At 33.3% G+C, this 27,208-nt stretch overlaps 1 protein-coding gene across 1 annotated transcript; it reads left to right on the top strand.

Annotated features, from left to right (window-relative positions):
• Positions 1–15,586: 15,586 nt before the first annotated feature.
• On the top strand, positions 15,587–26,534 carry LOC126889799 (uncharacterized). Its single transcript, XM_050658437.1, has 2 exons — positions 15,587–15,662; positions 26,169–26,534. The coding sequence occupies exons 1-2, from the start codon at positions 15,657–15,659 to the stop codon at positions 26,439–26,441; spliced, it is 279 nt and encodes a 92-aa protein (XP_050514394.1). The 5' UTR covers positions 15,587–15,656; the 3' UTR covers positions 26,442–26,534.
• Positions 26,535–27,208: the final 674 nt, after the last annotated feature.

The raw sequence follows: 27,208 nt of genomic DNA on the forward strand, positions 1-27,208 counted from the left end.
GTCGACTCCTGGGAAAACTGGAACAATTTTACGGAGGACTTTAATCTTGCTTTCAAATCAGCAAACTGGTTAGACTATTTGGAAGACCAAATCTGAACGAGAACGCAGAAAACAAACGAACGGTTTAAAGATTTTCTATTACAGCTTCAAACGCTAATCAGAAGATACGGCAAAATGGACAAAACACAACAATTAAAAAGAATTTACAAAAACATGCACCCAAATTACAAATTATATATCAAGGAAAAAGATGTCACATCCATCAAAGACCTTATACGCCAGACTGAAGAATACGAAACGATTCAAAGCAACATAAGAAAAATAGAGGTAGATAACACTTCACAAAGAAGAACCTCCCGTTTTAATAAAATATCCCAGGAAACATCAACAAACAAACTATTCAACTTCGATAGACGAACATGCTGCTGGAATTGTGGAAGAAAGGGCCACAATCATGATACATGCCGTTCAACGCCGATACTTTTCTGCAGTAGATGCGGAACATTGAATATCTCACACAAAGATTGCAAGTGCCCAAATCCGGGAAACGACACAAGGGTCGAGACACCCAGAGGCATCTCGAACCCAAACCAGAGTTAAGGTCCTCTGTCACATCTTGCCGTAATCAAACAACCAATTTCGACAACAGACCGCATTGTTCACTGACGTTCACAAACGGAGAAACGTTTCAAGCACTGTTAGATGCTGGATCACAGAAATCTTTCATAGGGGAAACAGCTCGAAAGACACTGTTAGAAGATAACACAACCGAAGAAGAGGAAAGAACAGATATTAGGCTTGCAGACGGTAGCACTCAAGAAATAAGGCACAGCTATCATACTATATGCCTAATCAATGATGAATGGCGTCAAATTAAGTCTTATTACATGCCAAATCTCTCCTCACAAGCAATACTAGGCATCGATGACATATGGAAGTGTAGATTCTGCATGGATTTTTCGAAAAACTTCAACGGCAGTAAAGACAATACAGACGTCAACACCGAATTTGCAACACAAGACGATGAATTGGTTCCCGCAATAGAGGAACGAGATACTAGTGACTTCACAGAAAGTACTTACAACGACGGCGTCGCAAAAAGCCAATTCAACATTAAACCCACTTTAACGCAAGAACAACAAAACAAATTTGAACATTTCTTACAATTAGAAGTGGCCAGATTTGAGAAGATCGCAGGAGTAACCCCATTAATCAAACACACGATTAAGCTGACACACAACACTCCGATAAAACAAAGATACAGACCGAGAAACCCCGCCATGCAACAGATCATAAACGACGAGATAGACACCATGTTGAAAAAAGGAGTGATAGAAAAGTCTAACAGCCCCTAGAGCTCACCAATTGTCTTAGTAAAGAAGAAAAACGGTAGTTACCAATTTTGCATAGATTTCAGACGTATCAAAGAAATTTCCGAAAAAGACGCCTATTCACTTCCCTACATCAATCACATATTGGACAAATTAAAAGCAGCAAAATACATTTCAAAATTGGATCTAAAAAACGGTTATTGGCAAATACCACTGGCAGAAGAAAGCAAACTTTTGACAGCGTTCATAGCACCAGGTAAAGGACTATTTCAATTCAGAGTTCTTCCGTTCGGACTACACGCAGCATCAGCCACGTTCCAACGCCTATTGGATTCATACTTAGACGATATCATAGTTTTAGGAGAAACGTTCGAACATCACGTGCAGAACTTAAAACAAGTATTTAAACGATTACAAGATGCAACGCTAAGAATTAACTTAGAAAAATGCGAGTTCTGCAAAAACGAGATCGTATACCTCGGTCATAGTCAATAGACAAGGCATCAAATCTGACGAAAGCAAGATTAAGGCTATCATCGACTACCCAGCCGCAAAATCTATTAAGCAGCTAAGGAAATTCCTAGGAACCACATCTTGGTACAAACGTTTTATTCACGATTACTCTACGAACATTAGAACATAGCACCACTAACACAATTATTAAAAATGAAACAGAAATGGATTTGGGGTACAGAACAAACAATCGCTTTCGAGAAAATTAAGAAACTACTGACACAGGCTCCAGTTCTAATTTGTCCAGATTTCAGCAAAAGATTCTTTCTCCAAACAGACGCATCAGACTACGGTCTCGGAGTAGCTCTAATCCAGAAAGACGAACAAGGACACGATCGAGTCATAGCTTACGCCAGCAGGTCTTTGTCAAATGCAGAGAAAAACTACAGTGTAACAGAAAAAGAACTACTAGCTATCGTATACGGAATAGAGAAAATGCGACCATACTTGGAAGGATATCAATTTTGATTCGTACCCGATCATCAAAGTTTAAAATACATACAAACCATAGAAAATCCGTCAGGAAGATTAGCCAGATGGGCTATGGCGTTACAACAGTTCGATTTCAACGTCATTTACCGCAAAGGAGCACAAAACCACTTAGCAGATGCCCTCTCTCGGGAACCAGTAGACTCAGTTAGTACCATTACATTCCGAGAACTACAAGAGGATTAGTACAAGAAGAAACTAGAAGAGGTGAAAACTAACCCACAACGATTTCCAGATTATATGGTGAAAGACAATCGACTGTACCGACATTTCTGGGATAAATATGACTACAAAGAAACGGATTTATCCAACCTGTGGAAACTCTGTATTCCATCAAATAAACAAAAACAGCTGATATCCGAAAACCACGAAACAACAACATCCGGACACTTAGGTATAGCCAAAACAATAGCAAGACTGGCACGAAAATATTACTGGCCAAACATGTTCCGGGACACCGCAAAATTCGTCAGAAGTTGTCACAACTGTCAGATGTACAAACCTTCACAGCAACAGACCCCCGGAAAAATGTACTCAACCTCCATCCCAGAACAACCATGACACCCCGTCACAACCGACATGATCGGACCACTACCAAGATCAAGCAAAGGCAACATCTACGCAATCGTTTTTCAAGACACTTTTTCGAAATGGGTAGAAATGGTTCCCGTAAGACGTGCCACAGCCAGCATCGTATGTTAAGCGTTAAAGGACAAAGTAATAATGAGATTTGGATGTCCAATCAAACTCATATCAGATAATGCCACTTCATACGAGAACAGAGAATTCAGAAGACTACTGAAAGAATTCAACATCGAAAAAATCGCAATTTCACCATATTCCCCACAGAATAACCCAGTAGAAAGAACAAACAGGGTAATCAAGACAATGATTGCTCAATTTTGCGACAACAATCACAATAAATGGGACGCATACATCCCAGAACTGACTTTTGCAATCAACTCAGCAAATCACGACTCCACCGGATTCTCTCCAGCATTTTTAAATTTCGGACACGAACTAGACATACCCAGTAAAATTATAGAAACGCCTAATCCACCCGACACAATTCCACCAACGTACAAATGGAATAAATTAAGAGAAACTTTCGAACTGGTAAGAATCAACTTGGCTAAAGCGTTTACATCACAAAGCCACTACTATAATCTACGCCGCAGAGAGTGGACTCCGAAAATCGGAGACAAAGTCATGAAGAAAGATTACAACATTTCCAGTGCCGCTAAACAACTGAACGCCAAATTAGCTCCCAAATTCTCCGGTCCATATACTATTCACAAAGTACTATCCAAAGTAATTTTTCAGTTAAAGGACCCAACGGGAAAATCAATTAACAAAGTTCACATCAAAGATATGAAACCGGCTCACGACGATAGTACATGATTCCATCCTCTCCCTTAACCATTCCTGAACCACACACTCACACTCTTCACACCAGTTATACAACGACACGTCTGAATTACATACTTCTTCTTCTTCTTGACTGGCTTTACAACTCGGGGTGAGTCTTCGCCGCATCTACTATGGCCCTCCATCGTCTGCGATCTTGCGCTTCGATTTGCCATTGTTGTACCCCAATCCTAGATAGATTGGTTTCAGCATCATCCTTCCATCTTTTTCTGGGACGGCCCGCTGATCTTCTACCGTCTGGTCTCTCGAAGAACACTGTCTTTAGCACTCTGTCTTCCTCTGATCTTACTACATGACCTGCCCATCTTATCCGATTAGCTTTTATATGTCTGACGATGTTTTCAGTACCATATAGAGTCACCAATTCAGCATTGCGGCGCCTTCTCCACTCTCCTGTCAATTCATCTCTTTGAGGACCAAATATCATTCTGAGGACTTTCCTTTCAAATATCAGCAATTTATTTATTTCTCGCTGATGTAGAGTCCATGTTTCTCTCCCATATGTAACAAATGGGCGAATAATTGACATGTACAGTCTTAATTTAGATTGTCTTTTCAGCAGCTTAGATCTTAATAATAATGATAGGGATCTGAATTACATACATTTATCAAAATTAAAGTCATCATCGAGATCTCAGTAGTGTCGAGATTGCCACAGAACAGCGCTGTAAGAAAGCCGCCGCGCACTCCAGGACGAAACGCCAGGACAATATGGAAACAACACTAGGAAACGATACAGACGTTAGTGCTAGTGCTAGTGCATTAAAGATTATTCGTGAGTTTAATTTTCAGAAGACGTATTTTTTTTCTCTTTTGTTATAGTTATAAGTCGTAGTTAAGTAGCTAAAATTTTGTCCCAAAATTTTTTTAGGAGAGGGGGGTATGACGATAATATAATTTTATCGTCCAGAGTACGCCAATGAATTAAGTAAAACGCGTTTTTGTACTGTTTCGAACGATATAAAAATCGGACCGACCAGCCTAGTTGATTATTTTTCTTGGAGCGTTGATCGAAGAATAATAAGCAACAGCGAGGTACAAGAGGTGAGTTTATGTAGGTAGTATTTCCCGATTATTTCCGCTGTCGTTTTGGCGAGCTGAGCGAATCCGACAGATTTCTTCTTACCTATCCTTTTACCTATCCTTATCTGAGCGTTGATCGTATATCCTTTATATGTCTTTCCAATCCGGCGAGGTGAGTGGGATCTCCTTTCTCCCCTTTCCTTATACATTCATATCGTATTAATAAAAGCAATTCCTAATTCGCGCGATCGTCCAAATCATTCATTCATGTAAAAAAAAATATTAGACCATGGCGCATCTGTAAAAATATTAGTACATTTGGACGTTGAGAGGTGACTCAAATTTTTTTGCAGAAATTGCTTGAAAATAACTCAAGTAATAATATTGGAGTTATCCTCCCTCTCAAAAAGGCCCGGAACATTGTTTAAATAATCAAAATGTCAAAAAATGAAGGAAAAATTCGATTTTTTTCTTCGTTTTTTGATTATAACTTTAAGAGTATTCATTTCCGAGAAAAGTTGTATTGACATAAAAGTTGTGTAATTAAATTTACTACAATATAGAGTTGGTTGAAAATTTAAAAAATAGTCACCCTTGTTGCAGAATACCAATAATTGGGAAAAAACTATACAAAAACAAGTATTGGCATTTTACGTTTTTCAACCATTTATGCTAAACTTAGGACCTTAAAATTTCACCCAGAAAAACTATATGACATAGTTAAACAACACTGTAAATTTCATTAAGATCGGTTCAATAGATTTTGCAAAATAAATTTTGCAATCCAGCTTTCGCAAAAAAAATTCATTTTTTCAAACTATTACAGGACTGAAAATAAAAGAGATAGCAAGTTGAATTTTTTTTTGCTTATAGAAGTGTACTGTACCTTTCATTTCCAATTTGCAAAACTAAAATCGATTAACTACCACGGCGTCAGGAATTTTTTTAAATAAACATTAAATATTGGTGTTGCGCGCAGGACACCGGATAGTTTGCTCTGATTGGGCATTCCAATGACCTTTGATAATTATTGATACATTTTAATTTTTATTACATTTCGATATAAATAAATAAATTTGTTTATTGCAAAATAAAAACACATACTCTATCCTTTGAAATAACACTTTTTTTAGCAAAAACTTTCTTTGTTCATATATTTTAACTTGAGAATAAAAGTTTATTATTTTTAAACATATACAATTGTTTAAAAAATATTTCACAAACAATAATAAAATTAGTTTGATTTTTGTGGAATTAAAATATTCAAATAGAACAAAATATAGAGTAAGAAAATAATATATTAGATGACGATTGGAAGAAATTTTGGTGGAAATTAACTTCATGTGAATCGAACACCGCTGTCCTGCGCGTAGCACCAATAATTAATGTTTATTTAAAAAAATTCCTGACGCCGTGGTAGGCAATCGATTTTAATTTTGCAAATTGCAAATGAAAGGTACAGTGCACTTCTATATGCAAAAAAAATTTCAACTTGCTATCTGCTTTATTTTCAGTCCTGTAACATTTTGAAAAAATGAATTGTTTTTGCGAAAGCTGGATGGCAAAATTTATTTTGCAAAATCTATTGAACCGCTCTTAATGAAATTTACAGTATTGTTTTACTGTATCAATAAAGTTTTTCTGGGTGAAATATGAAGGTCATAAGTGTAGCATAAATGGTTGAAAAACGTAAAATGCGAATACTTGTTTTTATATGGTTTTTTTCGCAGTTATTGTTATTTTGCAACAAGGGTGATTATTTTTTTAACTTTTAACTAATTCTATATTGTAGGAAATGTAATTACGCAAGTTTTATGTCAGTACATCTTTTCTGCGAAATGAATACTTTTATAGTTATAATCAAAAAACGAAGAAGAAAATCGAATTTTTCCTTCATTTTTTGACATTTTAATTATTTAGACAATGGTCCGGACCATTTTGAGTGGGAGGATAACTCAAATATTATTATTTGAGTCATTTTCAAGCAATTTCTGCAAAAAAATTTGAGACACCCCTCAACGTCCATCTCAAAACAGATGGGCCCTGGACTATATCGTCACATCGGCCCGAACAGTTAAGCTCGATGCGTAGAAATTATAAATATATTTTATTAACGAACTTAATAAGTAATTAAGGCTAATTATCTTATCTTCTGTTTATTTTGATTCCAAATAAAAAATGTTTTAAAAAATCGAACTCTTTTTCTTCGACTGAAAGTTACCTGGAGCAACGAAAACGCAACGACCGCATTACAAGTTTGTATAAGAATACCAACGTGCCAAATAAAAAAAATTAACCTCCTTATGTCTGTTAATAGCCTAATAAAATAAAAAAAAGTTAAAATGTAAATTCGTACAGGTTGAAAAAAAATTTATATCAAAGTTTGGGTGGGTATAAAAGATATTTTCAAGAAAGTATCCAAATCATACAAGGGGATCATTGTTTAAATAATTAAAAAGGGGTCATTTTTGCAAAAAAATTACTTTTTTAACTGCTGAGGTCATTCAATTACTAATGAAGGTCTATATGATTTTTTTCTGCAAAGTTAAAGGGTAAGTCTTTCACATAAGACTTACTAAATTAAACTTGACCCCTTATTTATTTAAATAATTGTACACAAATCTTTGAAAACAAATTTGCAAAAAATTATTTTTAGCGTTTTAAATAAGCACTATAAAATATATTATTTTACAGAAGAAGTTGCGCTATAGTACCAGTATTAAGTAAAAAAAAAAATTGGTCGAAAAATATTTAATATTTATTGAGATATTGAATTTGTTTATTAAATGTTACTATATTTTCAATTGCAAAAACGCGGTTGTTGCCAAAAAAATATTCACTTGCGTAAAATCTCATTATTTTTATTTTTATGTATGTTTTCGAAAAATCTATTGATAAATTCAAATTTCAGTTAAACTCCTCTCTAAAACGGCATTTGAAAATTATTCAAATTTATTTATAATTTGTTTTTTTTAATAACGTCGCGGGGATTAAGTATTTTGAAATACCGTTTCGATAATTGGGTTCCTGGGAATTTTTTACTAATTAACAAATTTTTTTTGTAGTTTTTTCTTCTTCTTTTTTTCTTGGAGATATATTTCTACGGGCCATTTTAGGGTTAAATTTAATTAAGAATGTCGAATCTCTGAATTGTAGATCCTAGACCTAAAAATATTAAGATTTAACTAAAATCTCCTAAATAAAATGTGGCTACTTACTGAGTTACATGGTGTTTTATTTAAAAATTATTGTTACCAAGTACTTTAAAACTATTTGACGTATACTTATCATACTTGATAGAAAGTGTGGATATATTATACACCCTACAAAATTGTGATTAATAAACGTTTATAGCTACTGTCAGAGGCGTACGACAGGGGATAGTGAATGATTGACCCTTCCCAAATTGTACGCCACTGAGTGAATTACTATTTTAGCGAAATTTTTCGATTCTCCAATACTTTGTATATAAATAACTTTATTGGTATCAATAAATTCATCAGTTTCATTCAATCATCAACTATGCCGTTTCATTTTAACGTCCAATATCTCGAAAACTAATGACTTAAGCGTTACCAATAAACCGTATATTATTTACATAGAAAGTATTGGAGAATCGAAAAATTTTGCTAAAATAGTAATTCCCTCAGTGACGTAGAATTTGGGAAGGGTATTTACTATCCCCTGTCGTACGCCTCTGGTAGTAGCTAGAAACTTTTATTTATCACAATTTAGTAGACTGTATAGTAGCCACACTTTCTGCCAAGAATGATAAGGATACGTCAAATAGTTTGAAAGTACTTGGTAAAAATAATTTTTAAATTTTTAAATAAAACGCCTTGTAACTCAGTAAGTAGCCACATTTTATTTAAGTGATTTTAGACCAGTCTTAATATTTTTAGGTCTAGAATCTACAACTTAGAGATTCGACATTCTTAATGAAACTTAACCCCAAAAGGGCCCGTAGTCATATAACTCCAAGAAAACAAAAGAAGAAGAAACAAAGACAAAAAAATTTGTTAATTAGTGAAAAATTCCCAGGAATCCAATTATCGAAACGGCATTTCAAAATATTTAATCCCCGCGACGTTATTAAAAAAAAAAACAAATTATAAATAAATTTGAATAATTTTCAAATGCCATTTTTGGGGGAAGTTTAACTGAAATTTGAATTTATCAATACATTTATCGAAAATATACATAAAAATAAAAATAGTGGGATCTAATACAGATGAATATTTCTTTGGCAACAACCGCATTTTTGCAATTGAAAATATAGTAACATTTAATAAATAAATTCAATATCTCAAAAAAGATTAAATATTTTTGGACCAATTTTTTTTTATTAATACTGATAATATAGTGCAACTTCTTCTGTAAAATAAGATATTTTATAGTTCTTATTTAAAACGTTAAAAATAATTTTTTGCAAATTCGTTTTTAAAGATTAATATATAATTATTTAAATAAATAGGGGATCAAATTTAATTTAGTAAGTCTTATGTGAAAGATTTACCCTTCAACTTTGCAGAAAAAAATTCTATAGAGCTTCATGTGTAACTGAATGACCTGAGCAGTTAAAAAAGTAATTTATTTGCAAAAATGACCTCTTTTTAATTATTTAAACAACGATCCCCTTGTATGATTTGGATACTTTCTTGAAAATATCTTTTGTACCCACCTAAACTTTGATATAAAATTTGTTTTAACCTGTACGAATTTACATTTTGATTTACATGTAGTGTAATTTTATTTTACTAGACTACAATGCGTCTATGTAACTGTTAATGCGTCTGAGTTATTCTAATTGTTTATAAGCTTAGAATAACACTACTGTTTCAAAATTATTTTACAACATTTATTATCTTTACTTTTTAATCAAAAACTGATCTAATTTGATAAAACCTTTCTCTCTGATTTGATGTCTTCAGAATTTATGTAGACTTAATAGTTTATGCATAATACGCCATAGATAAAAGATTTTTGGGATAAACTATTAAAGTCTTGCAATAACGATTAAGTGAAACTTCTTGAAATTTTAATAGCTGAACACTTGTGGCATTGTTGCTAAACTCACGCGACATTAAAGTTTTTTGCGAATTTTTAGAAAAGTTATTAATGATTTTCAAAAAAACAAGTTTTGAAACTATTTTCCCAATAACTAAGCAACAAATTAACAAAATTAGCTTTTCAAAGAGACATTTTAAAGAATTTTCTATGCTTCTTCAGCAAAATTGTATCACCTTTCCATATAGCTTACCGGTCTCCACCTTTAATATTTAAAATCAAATAGCGATTTTTAATTGTTTATATATTGTTTATAAGTGAGAAAGTACGTTTGATCTTTTGCATAATTTTTATATTGGATATTGTTGTAACTAAATTTACCCAAAGCAGTTCTTAGATACCCGTATTAATGAATGTCACGGGAAAATCCTTAGTTCTCTGGTCTAAATACCAAATTAATAAAATAATTAAATTAATATGTTATTAAAAACTTGCGTATTATTTTATAATCACGATTATTTTAAAAATCACTATTCTGTATAATTACATAATTTTATAAATTTCCCAATTAACTTTTAATTTACAAAGGAAATATTTTTTGTTATGTCCAAATAAGATATAGTCCATTTACTCACGGCTTTTGCTATAAATTTTAAAAAATGACATGAAATTTTACATACACAACATACACTACACATATTCATATGTCAAAGAAATAAATGATAATATTGTGCCGATGTGTACTTTTGCCCTGAAAGTGAATTTCACCTCTTCTCGGGGTGAAAAAATATTCGTTCAAAACAAGTCCGAACGTGGATAAATTCTAAACAACTTTTGTTCTATAGCATTTCTTGACTAAGGCAATACCTTTTGAGTTATTTGCGATTTAATACTTTCATTTTTCAACAAAAAACACGTTTTTACAGACGGTTTTTCGCAAATATCCGAGCTCTTTAAAGAGTAAGCACTTTGAACAGATAAAATTTAAGATCATTTAAACAAAACATACAAGAGTAAAGCAACTTATGAGGCGGTAAGGAATAATTTCATTTGGAATGCTAATTAGTTTCTATCTATAAAGGGGAGTAAGAAGGCAAACAAACCTATATTTTTTAGCTAGATACAACTCTGCTTCTATGGGCCGAAAGACCTCACATACAACATTTTTTTCACTTTTTTATAAGCTATATTTTTGCTAAGAATATTATTTTCGATAAAATACTTACCTTTAGAGTTATTTTACCTACTATGCCAAATCTCATGTCAATCCAAGCGGCTTTTTAAAATTTGGAGATTTTGCAATATTTTACCGTGTGTGAATGGATTAATAACTGAAATATCAGTTTAATATCTAATATAACAACTACGTAATCAAAAAATAAAGATATATAAAGGACTAGTACAGACATTTGGAGCATAGTTCACTTGCAAGTTGTTCATACATTAGAGTAAAGATAATTCAGCAATTTTTGAAGCAATAATGGTATGTATAATAAATAGGTTTACAACATCTTTTTGAGTTCTATTACATTCCAATATCTTTATTCCTGATTCATAATTATTATTATTTACATTTCATATTTTTAGACAAAAACAATCATGACATTGATGATAATAATATAATATGTAAAATAGCGTTCGTTTTGCTCTAAATACCCATCTCATTGTCTCTTTAGGGAGTCAAGAGTACCAGGTCAATTATTGTTTCTCCTCTATGCATCGCTAATTGTTTTTGTTACACCCATTATTTCCTTTATTAATTCATTTCGACACCTCCCCAACTTTAACGTTCTGGTTAATCGTCTTAGTGCGTCCATCTCCGTGGCCTCTAGTTTTCTCTTTTGATATTTTCTAATCCTCGACAATTCAGAACCGTACATCAATGTGCTTTTTATCAACGTATTATAAATTGTTACCTTTCGTTGTTCTCCAATATCTTTACACCAGAATGTTTAATTTAACGATTTCATTTTTCTTTTGGCTTTATTTATTGGAATATCATCATCATCTGTCCTTCTTTGTTGAAGAGTACTCCAAAGTAACTATAACTTCCGCATGTTTTTATTGTTTCGTTATTCTCCATAATCAAATCGGTTGTTTCTTCACCAATAGATACATAAATGCTGTGTTTTCTCCATATTCATGTGTAGACTCCATTTTTCATATTCCTCCTTTAGTTTGCACGCCATATATTCCAAGTCATCCTTATCATTTGCACAAATTACTTGGTCGTCTGCGAACTGAAGGGTATATAAACAATTTTTCTTCATTTTATTGTCTATTTAGAATCCATGTGTTCATCGCTATGCTTTGTTTCTTTCTTTTTGAACCACTGAATGACTGAATTGTCTACTATTATCTTCTTTTTTAATTATAAGTTTTATATGACAACATACTGAATATTATTAAAAATAATAAGGAATACAAACTTATTTAAATAATTTTTTCAGGCTACCAAATTGATTGTTTTGATGATTTGCTTTGCCTGCATTTCACTATATCTGATGGAATCTGTTGAAGGCAAAAATTATGACCCCAATACTCCTCCTCGTTCACCTTCACCTGTAGAAAGAGGTCGTTCACGTACTGTTCCAGCCCATCTACAAAATCAAGGACAGAATGGTCAGCAAAATGGGAACGGACAACAAAATGGCCAACAAAATGGTCAAAATGGACATCAAAATGGACGCCATTAACAAAACAGTACTGAAAGTCCGTTTGTGAATTTGTTAATTTTGTATATGAAAAGGGTATAATAAAAATATTCTAAATTTTACAAACTGCACAAATTTGTTCTTTTTTTTAAACTACCTCACATTTTTCAGTTGTTTGATATTTATTATTAGTGCATTATCAAAATTAGGGTAACAAAGGTATAAGTTTCCTAAAAGAAGTTTCTAGGTAAACAAAAACACAGGACAATTCAGATGACATAATGTCTGAATTTTTAAAAAATTGTCATATGAAAGATATTAACAATAAAATTCAAAGTTTTCAACCTAATAAAATATTTAAAAATATTTAAAGTAATATTAAATTGAAAATTTATTGGACCATTTTCAAGGTAACACCTCCACGATTCTAAAAATTGCAAGCCAGGTGGAGGTTGCAAAGAAGACAAGAGGGAATTGCCAACTAAAATTTTCAATTCACCACCCCTTCTGTTCAGCGTGGTAAATTCCAATGGAAAATGGACCTAGTTACTCAATAGGAGTAATACTAATAGAAAATAAAAATGAAGGGTCACAGGGAAAAACGATGAACGTAAATTTTTGACTATTTTGCGATTATTGTGCAATCTGTTAGCATATAAATAGTACTGTCAACCTATGAATGGCCAAGGGAAAATAACGATGAGAATCGTCTTAAAAACCCGTCACAAGATTGGACGCAAGGGAGAAAAACAATGAATATGTAACTATATTTCTCATTTTACCGAAAATGCTACCAGATAAACATTCATCGTTCTTCCCCCTGACCCTTCAATTGTATACCATTTTTATTCAGTTGCTTTGACCTTTATTTAGCAGATGCCGCTAGGAACCTACTACCATCACGTTAGTTGAAATGCTGGGACTAATAAACTGGGTGGTTTTAACTGAAGTCAGAGATGGCAACCTATGTATTCTCTGATAAGCCTCTAATAGTAGTCGAAATCGTCGATTAGAGTGCTGGTTTGCGCGCTCTGAACTAAGTGACAATTAAGACAGTTTTGACTTCGCATTGCAACTGAATAAAAATGGTATACATGTTTACAATATATTTTATATTAACAATAGGTAATCTATATCTAATCCTCCCAAACCACAAGCGACAAATTAGAAAAAAAAAAGAAATGAATAACCTACAGTTGCACAAAAAAACGAGGAAGCAAAAAGTAGCAGAGAGAAAATAGTTTAAGAAAGAATGTCAAATAAAGTAGTGAGAAAAATACGCATGTAGGTAAATGCATTTACGCAGTAAATACGTAAACACGTTTAAAATGTGCACATTTAGAAAAGTGTTATGGATTTCATGGATAGATAGAGTCACTAATGTGTTAAGGAGAATAGGCAGAGACAGAAAAATCGAAAACACAATAAAAGATAGAAAATTGCAATATCTCGGACACGTTATTAGAGAGGAACGATATAACATCTTGAGACTCATAATTCAAGGAAAAATAGAGGGTAGAAGGAGCGAAGGAAGGAGACACGTTTCCTGGTTGAAGAACCTGAGAGAATGGTTTGGTTGCAGCCCAAGGCAACTCTTCAGAGCAGCTGAATCGATGGTCAAAATAGCCATGATGATTGCCAACCTTCGTCGTGAAGGTGGCACTTAAAGAATAAGAAGGTAAATGCAACGAATTAGTATGTAAGCCAGCAAAAGCTGTCCAAAAATTCGTCCGAATATTGAATAAAATTAGAAGGATGTGTATCCTTTGAACAATGAATTTACAAATACGGGCATATGCCTAAAGAATAGAGAAATACATATATTAAAAATATGGACCGGATTCTTCAAATGAAATATTCAATAGAAAATAAATGAATGAAATAAGAAAAAAACTTTTAGCAGACGAGAAAAACTAGCTGTCGATGGACTGAAGAACAGCAAGTCACCCAGCTCAGATAAGAGCTCTGCACAATTAAAGAAAAACTAAATCAAACAAAATCCATACCTCTGCTTTCCCTCCGCTGGAATTATATATTTAGGCGGTAGCCTTTATGACCGTCCTGATAATCCATCTTTATGATGAATTCAGATATGATGACATCAGACCTAATCTTCACTGAGAAGATTAACACAATTATACCATTTAGAGAACAAAAAGTCTCAAATATAAATGGGGACTTAATATGGTTCACTGATGGATCTAAAACTGCGCATGGTACTGAATCAGCAGTCTTTGGGCAAACATGCAACTATAATAAATCTTACAGCCTAGGTCAACATACAAGGGTGCTCCAGGCTTAACTTTTTGCTTTCGTGGCCTGTATTGATGAAATAATTGATGAAGACCTTAAAGCTAGGAGAATCAACATTTACACAGATAGCCAATCGGCTATTCTGGCTGTAAAGAATCCACTCACCAAATCAAAACTGGTGAGAAACTGCAAAGATCTCCTCAACAACCTGAAAAAAGACAATAAAGTGTCTTTAATATAGGTGCCGGGTCATGAAGGAGTGCTTGGGAACGAACGAGCAGATATGTTAGCGTATCAAGGCTAGAGAGAAAATTTTGAAGGCCCAGAACCTTCCTGTAGCATCACTAAAGATGCTACGAAAAAAGAGGTTCAGAAATGACTGATAAAAATCATCAAAAGAAATGGAAAACCACTCAAGGGCAAATCCAGACTAAAAAAACATCAAGAATGATGATAAAAAACTTTCCAACTGTTTGATAAACCTCAATAAACTACAGATCAAAACGGTCACTGACACGACTAAAAAATCACCTATACAAACTAGGTAAGTAAATGAACCATGGTACAGAACCAAGTTCGGGTGGCGTACAAGCGAATGACGTCTTTCGAAGTCATCCGCAGCGAAGGGGATGCTTGATATTTAAATGGGAAAATAAATTATGTGAGTAAAATATTATAGATGAGAAAAAATGCACCGTTATCTTTGTAAAGCGTCCATTACACCAGTGTATCAATATTAAAATGAATTTATATACATAAAATACATAGTAAATAAGAAGTGCATAAATCGATGTACATAAATTCCAGATAATATTTTTCAGATCCTAAAAATAACCGAAATATCATTAAAAGATTTGTATATAAAGGATTGCGACAGAAAGGGAAGACCTAGTTGAGTTACACTTCTTGTCATATACTCGTATTTTATTATTAAGAATTTAGCAATTATTTCTTAAAAATGATGGTACGTATAACAAATGGTGTCCTAATTTTTATAGTAAAATGTGTGTGATATATTTATTCGTAATTCATATTATTGTATATTTTCACTTAAACATAATCCTGGCATCATTAATTTTTTTTTTTTTTTTTTTTTTTATTTAATGTTGTAATATTTACAATCTGTCCTCAACTGAGAACAATAGGTAAATTATTTGACAAAAATTGAAAATTTTGACCTGTAGAGGGAGATCCAGTGATCACCCTCTTTACATAAATTAAATTAAAACAAATTAAAATAAGTTTAGTTATCACAGATTATTCGAATCTTCTTGCTAGATCCACTACTTTGAATCTCTTCAGGCGTCGTACATCATTGTGGTCATCAGTAAGGTTGCTGGCTAACTCATTTGGATGAGATTCTAGTCTCTTGGAATATTTTTTGTAATATTCCGTTATTACTGTTTTTATGGATGGCACATTGAGGTCTTGCTCTATCACATAGTTTGGCACGTACCAAGGGGCATTCAGCATTGTTCTAAGGACTTTGTTCTGGAATCTCTGCAATATTTCTAGGTTAGTTTGACTGGCTGTCCCCCAAAGTTGGATACCATAGGTCCACACTGGTTTTAATATAGTTTTATATATCAGCAGTTTGTTTTCAAGTGATAGTTGAGATTTACGACCGATGATCCAGTACATTTCTCGAAATTTTATTCCTAGTTGTTTTCTTTTTGTAAAAATGTGTTTTTGCCAAGTTAATCTCCTATCAAGATGGATTCCTAGGTACTTGACAGTATCGGTTTGTGGGAGTTGAGTTTCATTTAGTGTTACAGATGGACATGTTTGTCTTCTCATGGTGAAGGTTACATGGATGGATTTACTCTCATTCGCCTTTATCTTCCATTTTTTAAGCCATATTTGTATATTATTAAGGTCTTTCTGAAGGGTTCTGGATGCTGTATTTGGATCATGGTGAGAGGCTAGTACAGCAGTGTCATCAGCAAAAGTTGCACACGTTGTTTTGTTACTTGTGGGTAGGTCAGCAGTGTAGAGCAAGTACAATATCGGTCCCAAGACACTTCCTTGTGGTACTCCGGCTTTTATTGGTCTTAGGCTTGTGTATTCATTATCCTGCTTGACTAGGAAATGTCGGTTGGAAATATAGCTTTTTAGGATTTGATAAAAAGGATGAGGAAGGTTTTTCTTTAGTTTAAAGAGCATACCAGCATGCCATACCTTGTCGAAGGCCTGACCAATGTCCAGGAATGCAGCAGAACAATACCTTTTATTTTCTAGATCACTTCTGATGTGTTTTACCAGTCTATGTACCTGTTCTATCGTTCCGTGTTGTGTTCTGAACCCAAATTGGTGTTGGGGAATTAGTTTCCTTTCTTCTATAACTGGGGATAATTGTTTAAGGAGAAGTTTTTCCAAAATTTTTGATAGAACAGGTAGCAGGCTTATTGGTCTGTATGAAGTCACCTGAGTTTTATTTTTCCCTGGCTTAGGTATGAGAATAATTTGAGCAACTTTCCATTGTTCTGGGTAGTAACCTAGCCTAAATATTGCATTAAATACTTGCGTTATCATTTTCAGACCTTTGCATGTCAATTGCTGCAGTACTTTCCCGTTGATCAGGTCATACCCTGGAGCTTTTTTTGGACTGATTTCATGCTGGATCATATTTCTAACTTCTTTAGTGGTGATTTTTTGTATAGGTAAATCCATCTGGTAGGGCGATTCCAGGAAGTCATTTATTTCTTCCTCTGTGTCACCATCTTCCATGGGATGTGGCTGGAATACATTAGTGAGGTGATTTGCAAATGCTTCGGCTTTTTCCTTATTATTTCTACACCAGTTTCCCTCTTGGTTTCGTATTGGTGGTATTTGTTGTTTCGGGTGTTTGATTTTTCTCGTGGCCTTCCAAAGGGTATATTCACTATCTGCGTTTGCTGATAAACCTGTAAGATATTCTTGTATTTTGTTATTTTTGATATTATGCAATTGTAGTTTAATTTCCTTGGTGATTTTATTTAATTTCGCCTTGTTCTCATGTGTTCTTTTTCTTCGCCACTCTTCCTTTATTTTTCTCTTTCTAGCAATCATTTCCTTTATTACAGTTGGGCAATTCTCTTTCAATTCTGTTTGGTAGCAGTCAGGGGTAGCATACCAAGCAGCTTCTTGTATAGATTTCTGAAGATTTTCTACTGCTGCGTAGATGTCACTTTCTGTTTTCAATGGGATGTTTATGTCAATTAGTTCATCTAGTTTAGTCTTGAAAATGCTCCAGTCTGTTTTGTTACTGTATAGTGATGGTTGTTTAGTACTGTTTGTTATTTGTGCATACCATGTCGCGATTACGCTAGAGTGGTCAGAGGGTAGATCGTAACAAGATTCTACTTTTGCCAATTTAACATTAATTCCTTTAACAATATAAAAGTCGAGTAGATCAGGTATTTTTGCATTGTCGGTAGGCCAGTAAGTTGGTTCCCTTGTGGTGAGGTAATTTGCATTGGTCGCATTTATAGCTTTAAGAAGTTCTCTGCCTTTTGTGGTAATAATTCTGGATCCCCAGGTAGTATGCTTAGAATTAAAATCTCCTCCTGCTATAAATCTATTTCCTAATGTTTTAAAGAAATTTTCAAACTGTTCCGTTTTGTTATTGTGCTTTGGCGGACAGTATATAGCTGATACTGTTAGTGGGCCTAGTTGATCTTCCACAACAATGCTGGTGGCCTGTAGATAGTCGCATTCATGTTTTTGTATTTCGTAGTGCTTTAGTTTATTACTAACTATTATTGCAGTGCCTCCATGTGCTTTTTCGTTGGGATGTTGCGTATGATAAGTTGTAAATCGTGGAATATTGATGTGGTTTTTGGATGTAAAATGAGTTTCTGTAATCAGCATTATGTCAATTTTTTGTGTGTTAATAAATAGTTTTAATTCTTCTACATGTTGACTTAAGCCATTGGCGTTCCATAATACTAGCTTTAGTAACTGAGTCATTTCTGGTTGAGAATCATGGTCAGGAGGTTGAGCATAGTGCTCATTTGTTCCGTCAATTTTTTTAACATGTCTTTCAGTTCTGACATGTCTGTGTGGTTATTAGTTTGATTTGGTATATGTTGTGTAGTAGTTTGGTTGGAGGCTTGCTGGTTAACTGCTTGCGTTGCTTGTGCGTATGTTATTCCAGGTTGCACATAGTTGACTGTTGTAGTTCTATCTTGGTTTGTCCTCGCGTTGTGTCGTCTCAAGTTAGGGAATTTAAGTTTTTGTAATTGTTTGTGAACTTCACACCCTCTATAATTTGCGGGGTGATTTTCACCACAGTTAGCACATTTAACATTACTGTCTCTGGTTTTCCTTGGACATTCTTTAGTGTAATGAGGTTCTGCGCATTTGACACAGCACGGTTGTTTATTGCAGAAGTTTTTTGTGTGGTTGTATTTTTGACATCTACTACATTGCGGAATTATTCTCTTGACATGCGGTGCTTCGAATTCTACTATGGAATGCATTACTTGTTTAATGTTATAGATGTCCTTGTTATTATCTTTTGTTTCTAGATCAATGTAGAACATAGGCAGCGATTTTTTAGTTTGGTTGTGTAGTATATTCCATATATTTATAACATTATGGTTTTTGGTTTTAAGATCTTCTTTTATCTCTTCTAAATTTGTCGTGGGGTGCATGCCTTTAAGAACCACTCGGTAGTGTCTTTCACTTTTAGGTTTATAAGTGTGGAAGTCCGTGTTTTTTGTTTTTAGAGCATTTATTATGGCGGTGTATGCTTTGTCTGATTTTGGTTGAATTTTTATTTGTTCGCTGTTGATAGCTTTAGTGATAAAATCATTTTCTGCTACTTGTTGCAATAGATCGATAAGAGGCTTGCAGATCTGCACGCCTGATACAAATATTGGAGGTGGTTTTGGTTTTGCATCTGTATTTTTAACTGTGTCTTCCAAATTGTCACTTTCATCTATTGAACTTAGTGCTTCAAATTGATTTTGTGTTGTTATAGGTTTACTTAACCAGTACTCACCAAGTTTTGTTTGTCTTTTGTTACTTCTAGGCATTTCTGGACTGCTTCTTAATCTTTTTCCGGTAACCTCATTCCATTGCTGTTCTTCAATACTGGCTGTTTGTTCATTTGTTTGGTTTATTTGTAGTGAATCATTAGGTTGTTGGGAACAAGTGGGAATTTGTATAGGATTTTGGATCATTGGAGCCATGGTTTTTACATTTTGTTCATAATTTGGTTGGGAATAAAAGCCTGTTGAAAAGTTGTTCATGTTACCTGCTCGGTTGATACGCCACTGGAATCATTGCTGACGATAACTCGCTGCTAACAGCTTTCAATGAGCCAATGTTCTTTTACTTATTAACGTTAAAAATTAAAATGTTATTAATAAAATATAAACACTCGTAAAATCCGCAATAACTAATTGCTTTGTTTAAAAACTTTAAATACATTCACGAATTTTTAGACACAATAAAATAATTGTTTTGTTTTGTTGTCGTTTCGAATAACTCATTAGCGAAACCGGGTTTGTTTTATCACAGCTTTTTCGTACATAGACAACCGTTCGCTTTGGCTGCTCATTGACGATTGCATCATTAATAGCATATTTTTTTTTTTTTTTTAATTATCCGTATCACAATAGGTATTTATGATATAAGTGTTAAAAGTACACGTTTAAGGCACGCATGTGAAAGTTTGCAGAATAAGCGAAGCGAGTTCTGCAATTTACATGAGTGCCTTAAAAATGTACTTTTTAACACTCATATCATACAATATTTTTTCTACAAACGTAATTACAGGACAATATCTACAAAATCTTTTACTTGAACTTGACTAACATTCCATTTTTATATTTTTTTGACATTACATCAAAATTGCCTATACGGTCAATACGAACTGCAGTGCCATAAAAATTTTAAAGCACTAGTGCCTTAAAGTAGCATTTTTGAATGAAGTAGCACAACTTTTGTGTAATGTGGTTTGCCTAACTGCATTTACAGTATACGTGAATACATTTTAACTACATATAATAACTAGCTTAATGAATTTTAAATGATAATTTTCACAATGGAGTGTGTTACATCATTTCTAATTTTAACAAGATGTACACCTTAGTCTTTAAATATGACAGGTTAATTTTTAACTTCCTGTGGAACTGTCATTTCTGTCTTGTCATCGTTCGGAGGTCCTATCCATCTCATTGTCACTTGCCGTCATACTTTCAATATGTAAACAAGTCAGATCCACAGCTCAGATGTTACCTGGGGCAGATTAGCTAAATATTTTAAACATCCACACTTATGTAGCATTTTAAACCAGTGTTTCCTTGACGGACTACTTTTACTGGGCTTTGACCCACATATTTTTGTTAAACAATATCTTGGTGGTTAGCATGTACATTGCACGTGAGTATAACTGATAATTTTTTTAACCGTAGTCATAATTTCAATATCTTTGCATTATTTTATCAGGTTATATTCATTTTAGGTAAGCACTGATGATGATTGGTAAACCAGTCGAAAACTAGTTATGTAATTTTGATGTGGCCCTTTTGGGAGATTTTAAATATACCTTTTATACAGCATTTTACTGTTTTTTTATAATTAAATTATTATTTATTTTTTATAATTAAATTATAATTATAATTTAATTATAATAATTAAATTATAATTATAATTTAATTATAAAAAATAAATAATCATTTAAATATACCTTTTATACAGCATTTTACTGTTTTTTTATAATTAAATTATTATTTATTTTTTATAATTAAATTATAATTATAATTTAATTATAATAATTAAATATTTAGTAAAATAAAGCATGAAATCCTTTGTAAAAGGTATATTTGTTAAAATCCCTATACAGGGCTACATCATAAAACAAACAGAACTAGCTTTCCATCGGTTGACCGATCATCATCAGTGTTGCCTAAAATGATCGATGATGATGATCGGTCAACCGATTGAAAAGTACCTAGTTCTGTTTGTTTTATGATGTAGCCCTGTATAGGGATTTTAACAAATATACCTTTTATAAAGGATTTCAAGGTTTTTTGTAATAAATGGTATAGGTACAGACTACAAGAAATTTTTTCCTCGTGGATTTTTTTAAATATTTAGTATTTTTGAACCACTAAAAATTGAATTTAATTTTTAATTACATATCCGTGGCAGTACGCAGTATTTATTCTGTTTGCCGTTTCTTCTTCTTTTTCGGATTCAAATCCGCTAATGGATGTTAGCGATCACATTTAACATTAACTCTTTGTTTCTTGCAATATGTATCAGAGATTGTATGTAGTTAATCCCTGTTCATTGTGTCACATTTCGGAGCCACGTCATTTTCTTCTTTTTTTTTGTTTGCCGTTTACCACAGCCTAATCGCCACTTCTTATATATGTTATGGACAGTGACGTAAATCCGGCCAATAACGTTATTGGCCGGTCAATATCGACAATGGCCGGTTGAATTGGTCATTGTCGACAATGGCCGGTTAAATTGGTCATTGTCGACAATGGCCGGATATTAACGTTATTGTCCATAAAAACTGGACATTGATGATAATTTTAAATTCTTGATAACGTTTCTATCATTGCCAGGCCAATGTCGACAATGCCCGTTGTTAATCGGTCAATGTTGAAATTTTGACTAAAAGATAGGTTATATGTAGGTTTACTATTGTTTACTTCATGTGTGTATATTGTGTATTGTTTTCGTGCTGAAATTACTCGTAAATTTATTTAATAAGTGTTATCATGGATATCAACGATGTGCGCACTCGTTTTAATAATTATATAAACTTAATAGTCAAGTCAAAACGTGATGACAATAAATCATTTTTAAACTTGACGAATACAATATAGTCTAAGAGCTAGTGAACCCTTCGACTAACGGCCGTCCTGTAAGGCTAGAAATTTGTCTTTATAGTGATAATTCATAGCACACCGAGGCTAAAAACCATGACCTGGCAGGCATCAGCCGTGCACGTGTATCTACCAGGTGAATCGAAAAGTGCAAATTTAGGGGGTAAAATAAACTTTCTCCTGTTTAAATTTAAGAATGTGTTTGAGCAAGTCATTTAGAAGAAATGTGTATAATGACAGGCGATTCTGAAGAGCATAAGACCTTGCCAGGCGAGGGGAAAGATTAGGGATTTTTCCAAAAATTATCTTTTTGCATCGAACAAAGTTTTTTAGGTTTTTTGAATCATTTCAAACAGAAAAGGTCTTTAGTGACTTTTCTCTTAGGTTAATAGTTTTTCTTATATAAGCGATTAAAAATTTTGAAAATTACGAAATCGGCCATTTTTAACCCTAAATCGGACATTTAACTAAAAATTTCAATGTTGCCAAGGTAGGTAGATATTCTTTAAACATCGATTGATGAAATCCCGAAGAGTTTCTGGCAATAAAATATCGAAAACCCTTTGTTTTTTAATTGCTTATCAAGCGGGCGCGACACTGTAGTATAAATGAGGACGTTTGAGTTGGCATAAATTCATTATCTCGAGAATGGGCAAATTTGAAGAGAAATCCTCAGACAGGTCAAATTTTATTTTTAAATTAGAACTTTGTGGCATATATATAATACTAGTGACGTCATCCATCTGGGCGTGATGACGTAATCGATGATTTTTTTAAATGAGAGTAGGGGTTGTGTGATTGCTCATTTGAAAGGTTATTTAATTCTCTATTCAGTAATATAAACCTTAACATAATTATTTATACAGGGTGTACAAACAATTTTTTTCTTCTTTTTGTCTAAATTAATGTAATAAAAAATTTTTTTTTCTACACCCTGTATAAATAATTATATTAATGTCTATATTACTGAATATAAAATTAAATGGCCTTTCAAATGAGCTACACACAACCCCTACTCTCATTTAAAAAAATCATCTAGTACGTCATCACGCCCAGACGGATGACGTCATCAGTATTATATATATGCCAAAAAGTCCAAATTTAAGAATAAAAATCGACCTATCTGAGGATTTCTCTTTAAAATTGCCCTTTCTCGAGATAATGAATTTATGCAAACTCAAACGTCCTCACTTATCAGTGTCGCGCCCGCTTGATTAGCAATTAAAAAACAAAGGGGTTTTCGATATTGTATTGCAAAAAACTCTTCGGGATTTCATCAATCAATATTTAACAAATATCTACTTACCTTGGCAACATTGAAATTTTTAGTTAAATGTCCGATTTAGGGTTAAAAATGGCCGATTTCGTAATTTTCAAAATTTTTAATCGCTTATATAACAAAAACTATTAACTTAAGAGAAAAATCACCCAAGACCTTTTCTGTTTGTAATGATACAAAAAACCTAAAAAAACGTTCGATACAAAAAAATAATTTTAGGAAAACCCATAATATTTCCCCTCGCCTGGCAAGGTCTTATGGTCTTCAGAATCGCCTGTCATTGTACATATTTCTTCTAAATGACTTACTGAAACACATACTTAAATTTAAACTTTACAGGAGAAAGTTTATTTTACCCCCTAAATTTGCACTTTTCGATTCACCTGGTAGATACACGTGCACGGCTGATGCCTGCCAGGTCATGGTTTTTAGCCTTGGTGTGCTATGAATTATGATTAGAAAAATTTCTAGCCTTACAGGACGACCGTTAGTCGGAGGGTTCACTAGCTCTTAGACTAATAGCCGAATAAGTGAAATTAAATAGAAGTAAAATATTATTATTTTCTTGTTTGTATTTATGAATATGAATATGTTACCCATATTATGATAAAAAGACGTTTTATTTGTTTTTAATAACTACTTATATTTCTGCAACTACTTTCAGAAACATCTTAGTATCTCATTTTAAACACTTATTTACTTACACCGATTGGCTTCTGAGGTATCGATTTATCAACATTGGCCATTTGCTTCTGGCCACTGTCGTTATTGACCGGTTATTGATGAAAAATCTAATTTTACGTTAAGTTTCTACAACATTGGCCAATAGCTAAGGTTATTATCGTTAATGGCCGGGCATTGTCGTTAATAACCAAGGAAAATGGACATTCACGAAAATGCCGGGCCATTAACGTCAATGTCCAATTTACATTATTGACCGTAACATATTATATATTATTAAGGATTTCCACAGTTTTCACTGCATTCCTTCACTCAACCGTTCTCTCCAGTCCTTTTTGTTTTGCCAGTCGCCTTCCTGCAGATTTCTTCTTTCCATTGCTTCGATAACTTAATCTCTGAAAAATCTTCGGGGCCTGCCTTTCTTCCTTTTCCTTCTTCCTGTCGGGCTCCACTCTGTTATTCTATTTATCCAACGATTTTAGTCTGCTCTTCTGACATGTCCGTAACAGATTAATCTCTTCTGTTCGATGTAGTCTATTATATCTGAGTTTATTCCCTCTCTTCTTGTTACTCTGCAGCTTCTCCTTAGGAATTCCATCTCTGTTGCTCTTATTTTGTTTTTGTTTTCTTATTTATTGTCCAATTTTCACACCCATAAATAAGAATACTTCCTGTCATGGTATTATATATTCTTCGTTTTGTTTTTATGTTGATGTTCTTATCCCACTGCATCGGATTCAATTTTCGTATGCAGTCTCTTGTTTGTCCTAGTCTATTTTTTTACATCTTCTTCCGTTGCTCCTTTGTTTGATATTATGAAACCTAAATAGTTGTACTCGTCTGTTCCTTTAATTGTTTTACCTTCGTCTATTTCCATCTGTTTTATTTCTGTATTCTCCATTGTTAGGTAGTCGGTTTTCTTTTAATTTATTTCCATCCCATTCTTTGTATATTACTGTTCCAGTTTTCTCATCATAAAACTAAGGCCACCTTCGTCTTGTGCAATCACTATTTGCTCGTCAGCAAAACTTAGAGTATCTAGATATTCCTTCCTTACTGGTACCTATACACATTTCTTTGTACTTTCTTTTCCATGATTTCAAGGTTTTTTCCAGGAATATTTTGAACGGTAGGGGATGTGGAGAAGCTCTGTAGTAGTTCCTTTGTCGTCTTAAATGGACTGCATATTCTATTGCCCATTTTGACAGCTACTTTGTTATCCTTCATCGTGTGTCAGTAGTTTTGTAGGTATGTCTTCAATGCTATTTGCTCTGTTACTTTTCATCCTTTTTAGCGATTATCTTATTTCGTTTTTAGATATATATGTGCAACTACCGTTTTTAACTCTCATATGTGTTTTGTCTGAAGTTCCTCAGCGTTTTTCATGCCTCCCTTGCATTTGCTATTAATATCTTTACATTTTTTTGGCCAAAATTGGGTTTTTCTGCTCATTAATTCTTTTTTTTTTCTTAATTATGCCTGCTCTATACACTTCTCTTTTTGTCTTTGGTGTATCTTGTGTCTTTGAATATGTGTTCATACCGTTGTTGATTTGTTCTTCCTTTTATATTCTTCGTTTTTGACTCTCTTCTCAATTTATAAAGAAAATATGTATGTATATAGCATTATTAAATACTAATCCAAGGTAGATTATTTACAAAATTATTTAAATATTTTTTAGGGTAACAAATTAATTTGTTTGATGATTTGCTTTGCCTGCATTTCACTGTATCTGATGGAATCTGTCGAGGCGAAAAATTATGACCCTAATCCTCCTCAACGTTCGCCTTCACCTCAAGAACGAGGTCGTTCACGTACCGTTCCAGCCCATCTGCAAAATCAAGGACAGAATGGGAATGGTCACCAAAATGGGAACGGACAACAGAACGGAAATGGCCACACTAATGGTAATGGACAACAAAATGGTAATGGACATCATAATGGACGCCGTTAACAAAATAGTACTGACAGTTCGTTTGTGAATTTGTTAATTTTGTATATGACAAAGGCATAATAAAAATATTCTAAATTCTAGAAACCGCACAAATTTGTTTTTTTTTTTGTAAAATTACCTCACATTTTACAGCTTTTTGTTATTTATTATTATTGCATTATCTTAATTAGGGTAATAGAGGTATAATTTTCTAAAAGAAGTTTCTAGGTAAACAAAAACACAGGACAATTCAGATGACATAATGTCTGAATTTTTTTAAAAATAGTCATATGAAAATGAAAGATATTAACAATAAAAGTCGAAGTTTTCAATCTAATAAAATATTTAAACATATTTAAAATAATACCAAATTGAAAACTTATTGGACCATTTCCTGGTAACACCTACACGGCTTCTAAAAATTGCAAGCTAGATGGATGTTGCAAAGAAGACAAAAGGGAATTGCAAACTAAAATTTGCAATTCATCACCCTAGTGCGGCAGATTCGTGCAAATATTATAAGAATTGCACATTTAATGATACAAGCATATAATTTGGTCCACATATACTGCACATACAAAGGTACAAATTTAGATATGAGGCCATCTCAGATTTTGCCTTTTAGAAAAATGGCGGTCATTCAAAATGGGCGACTATACATATGTGACTAATAGCACGATATCCTTTGAATGAAAAGTCTGATCTCAACCAAATTTGCTACATAGGTTCTTTTTGTAATTTACAAGATCGATATCGTGAACTGGAAGAATGGGTTTACCAGAAGTTAT

Source organism: Diabrotica virgifera, chromosome 8, assembly GCF_917563875.1.
Source record: "Diabrotica virgifera virgifera chromosome 8, PGI_DIABVI_V3a".
Taxonomy (NCBI): Eukaryota; Metazoa; Arthropoda; class Insecta; order Coleoptera; family Chrysomelidae; genus Diabrotica; species Diabrotica virgifera.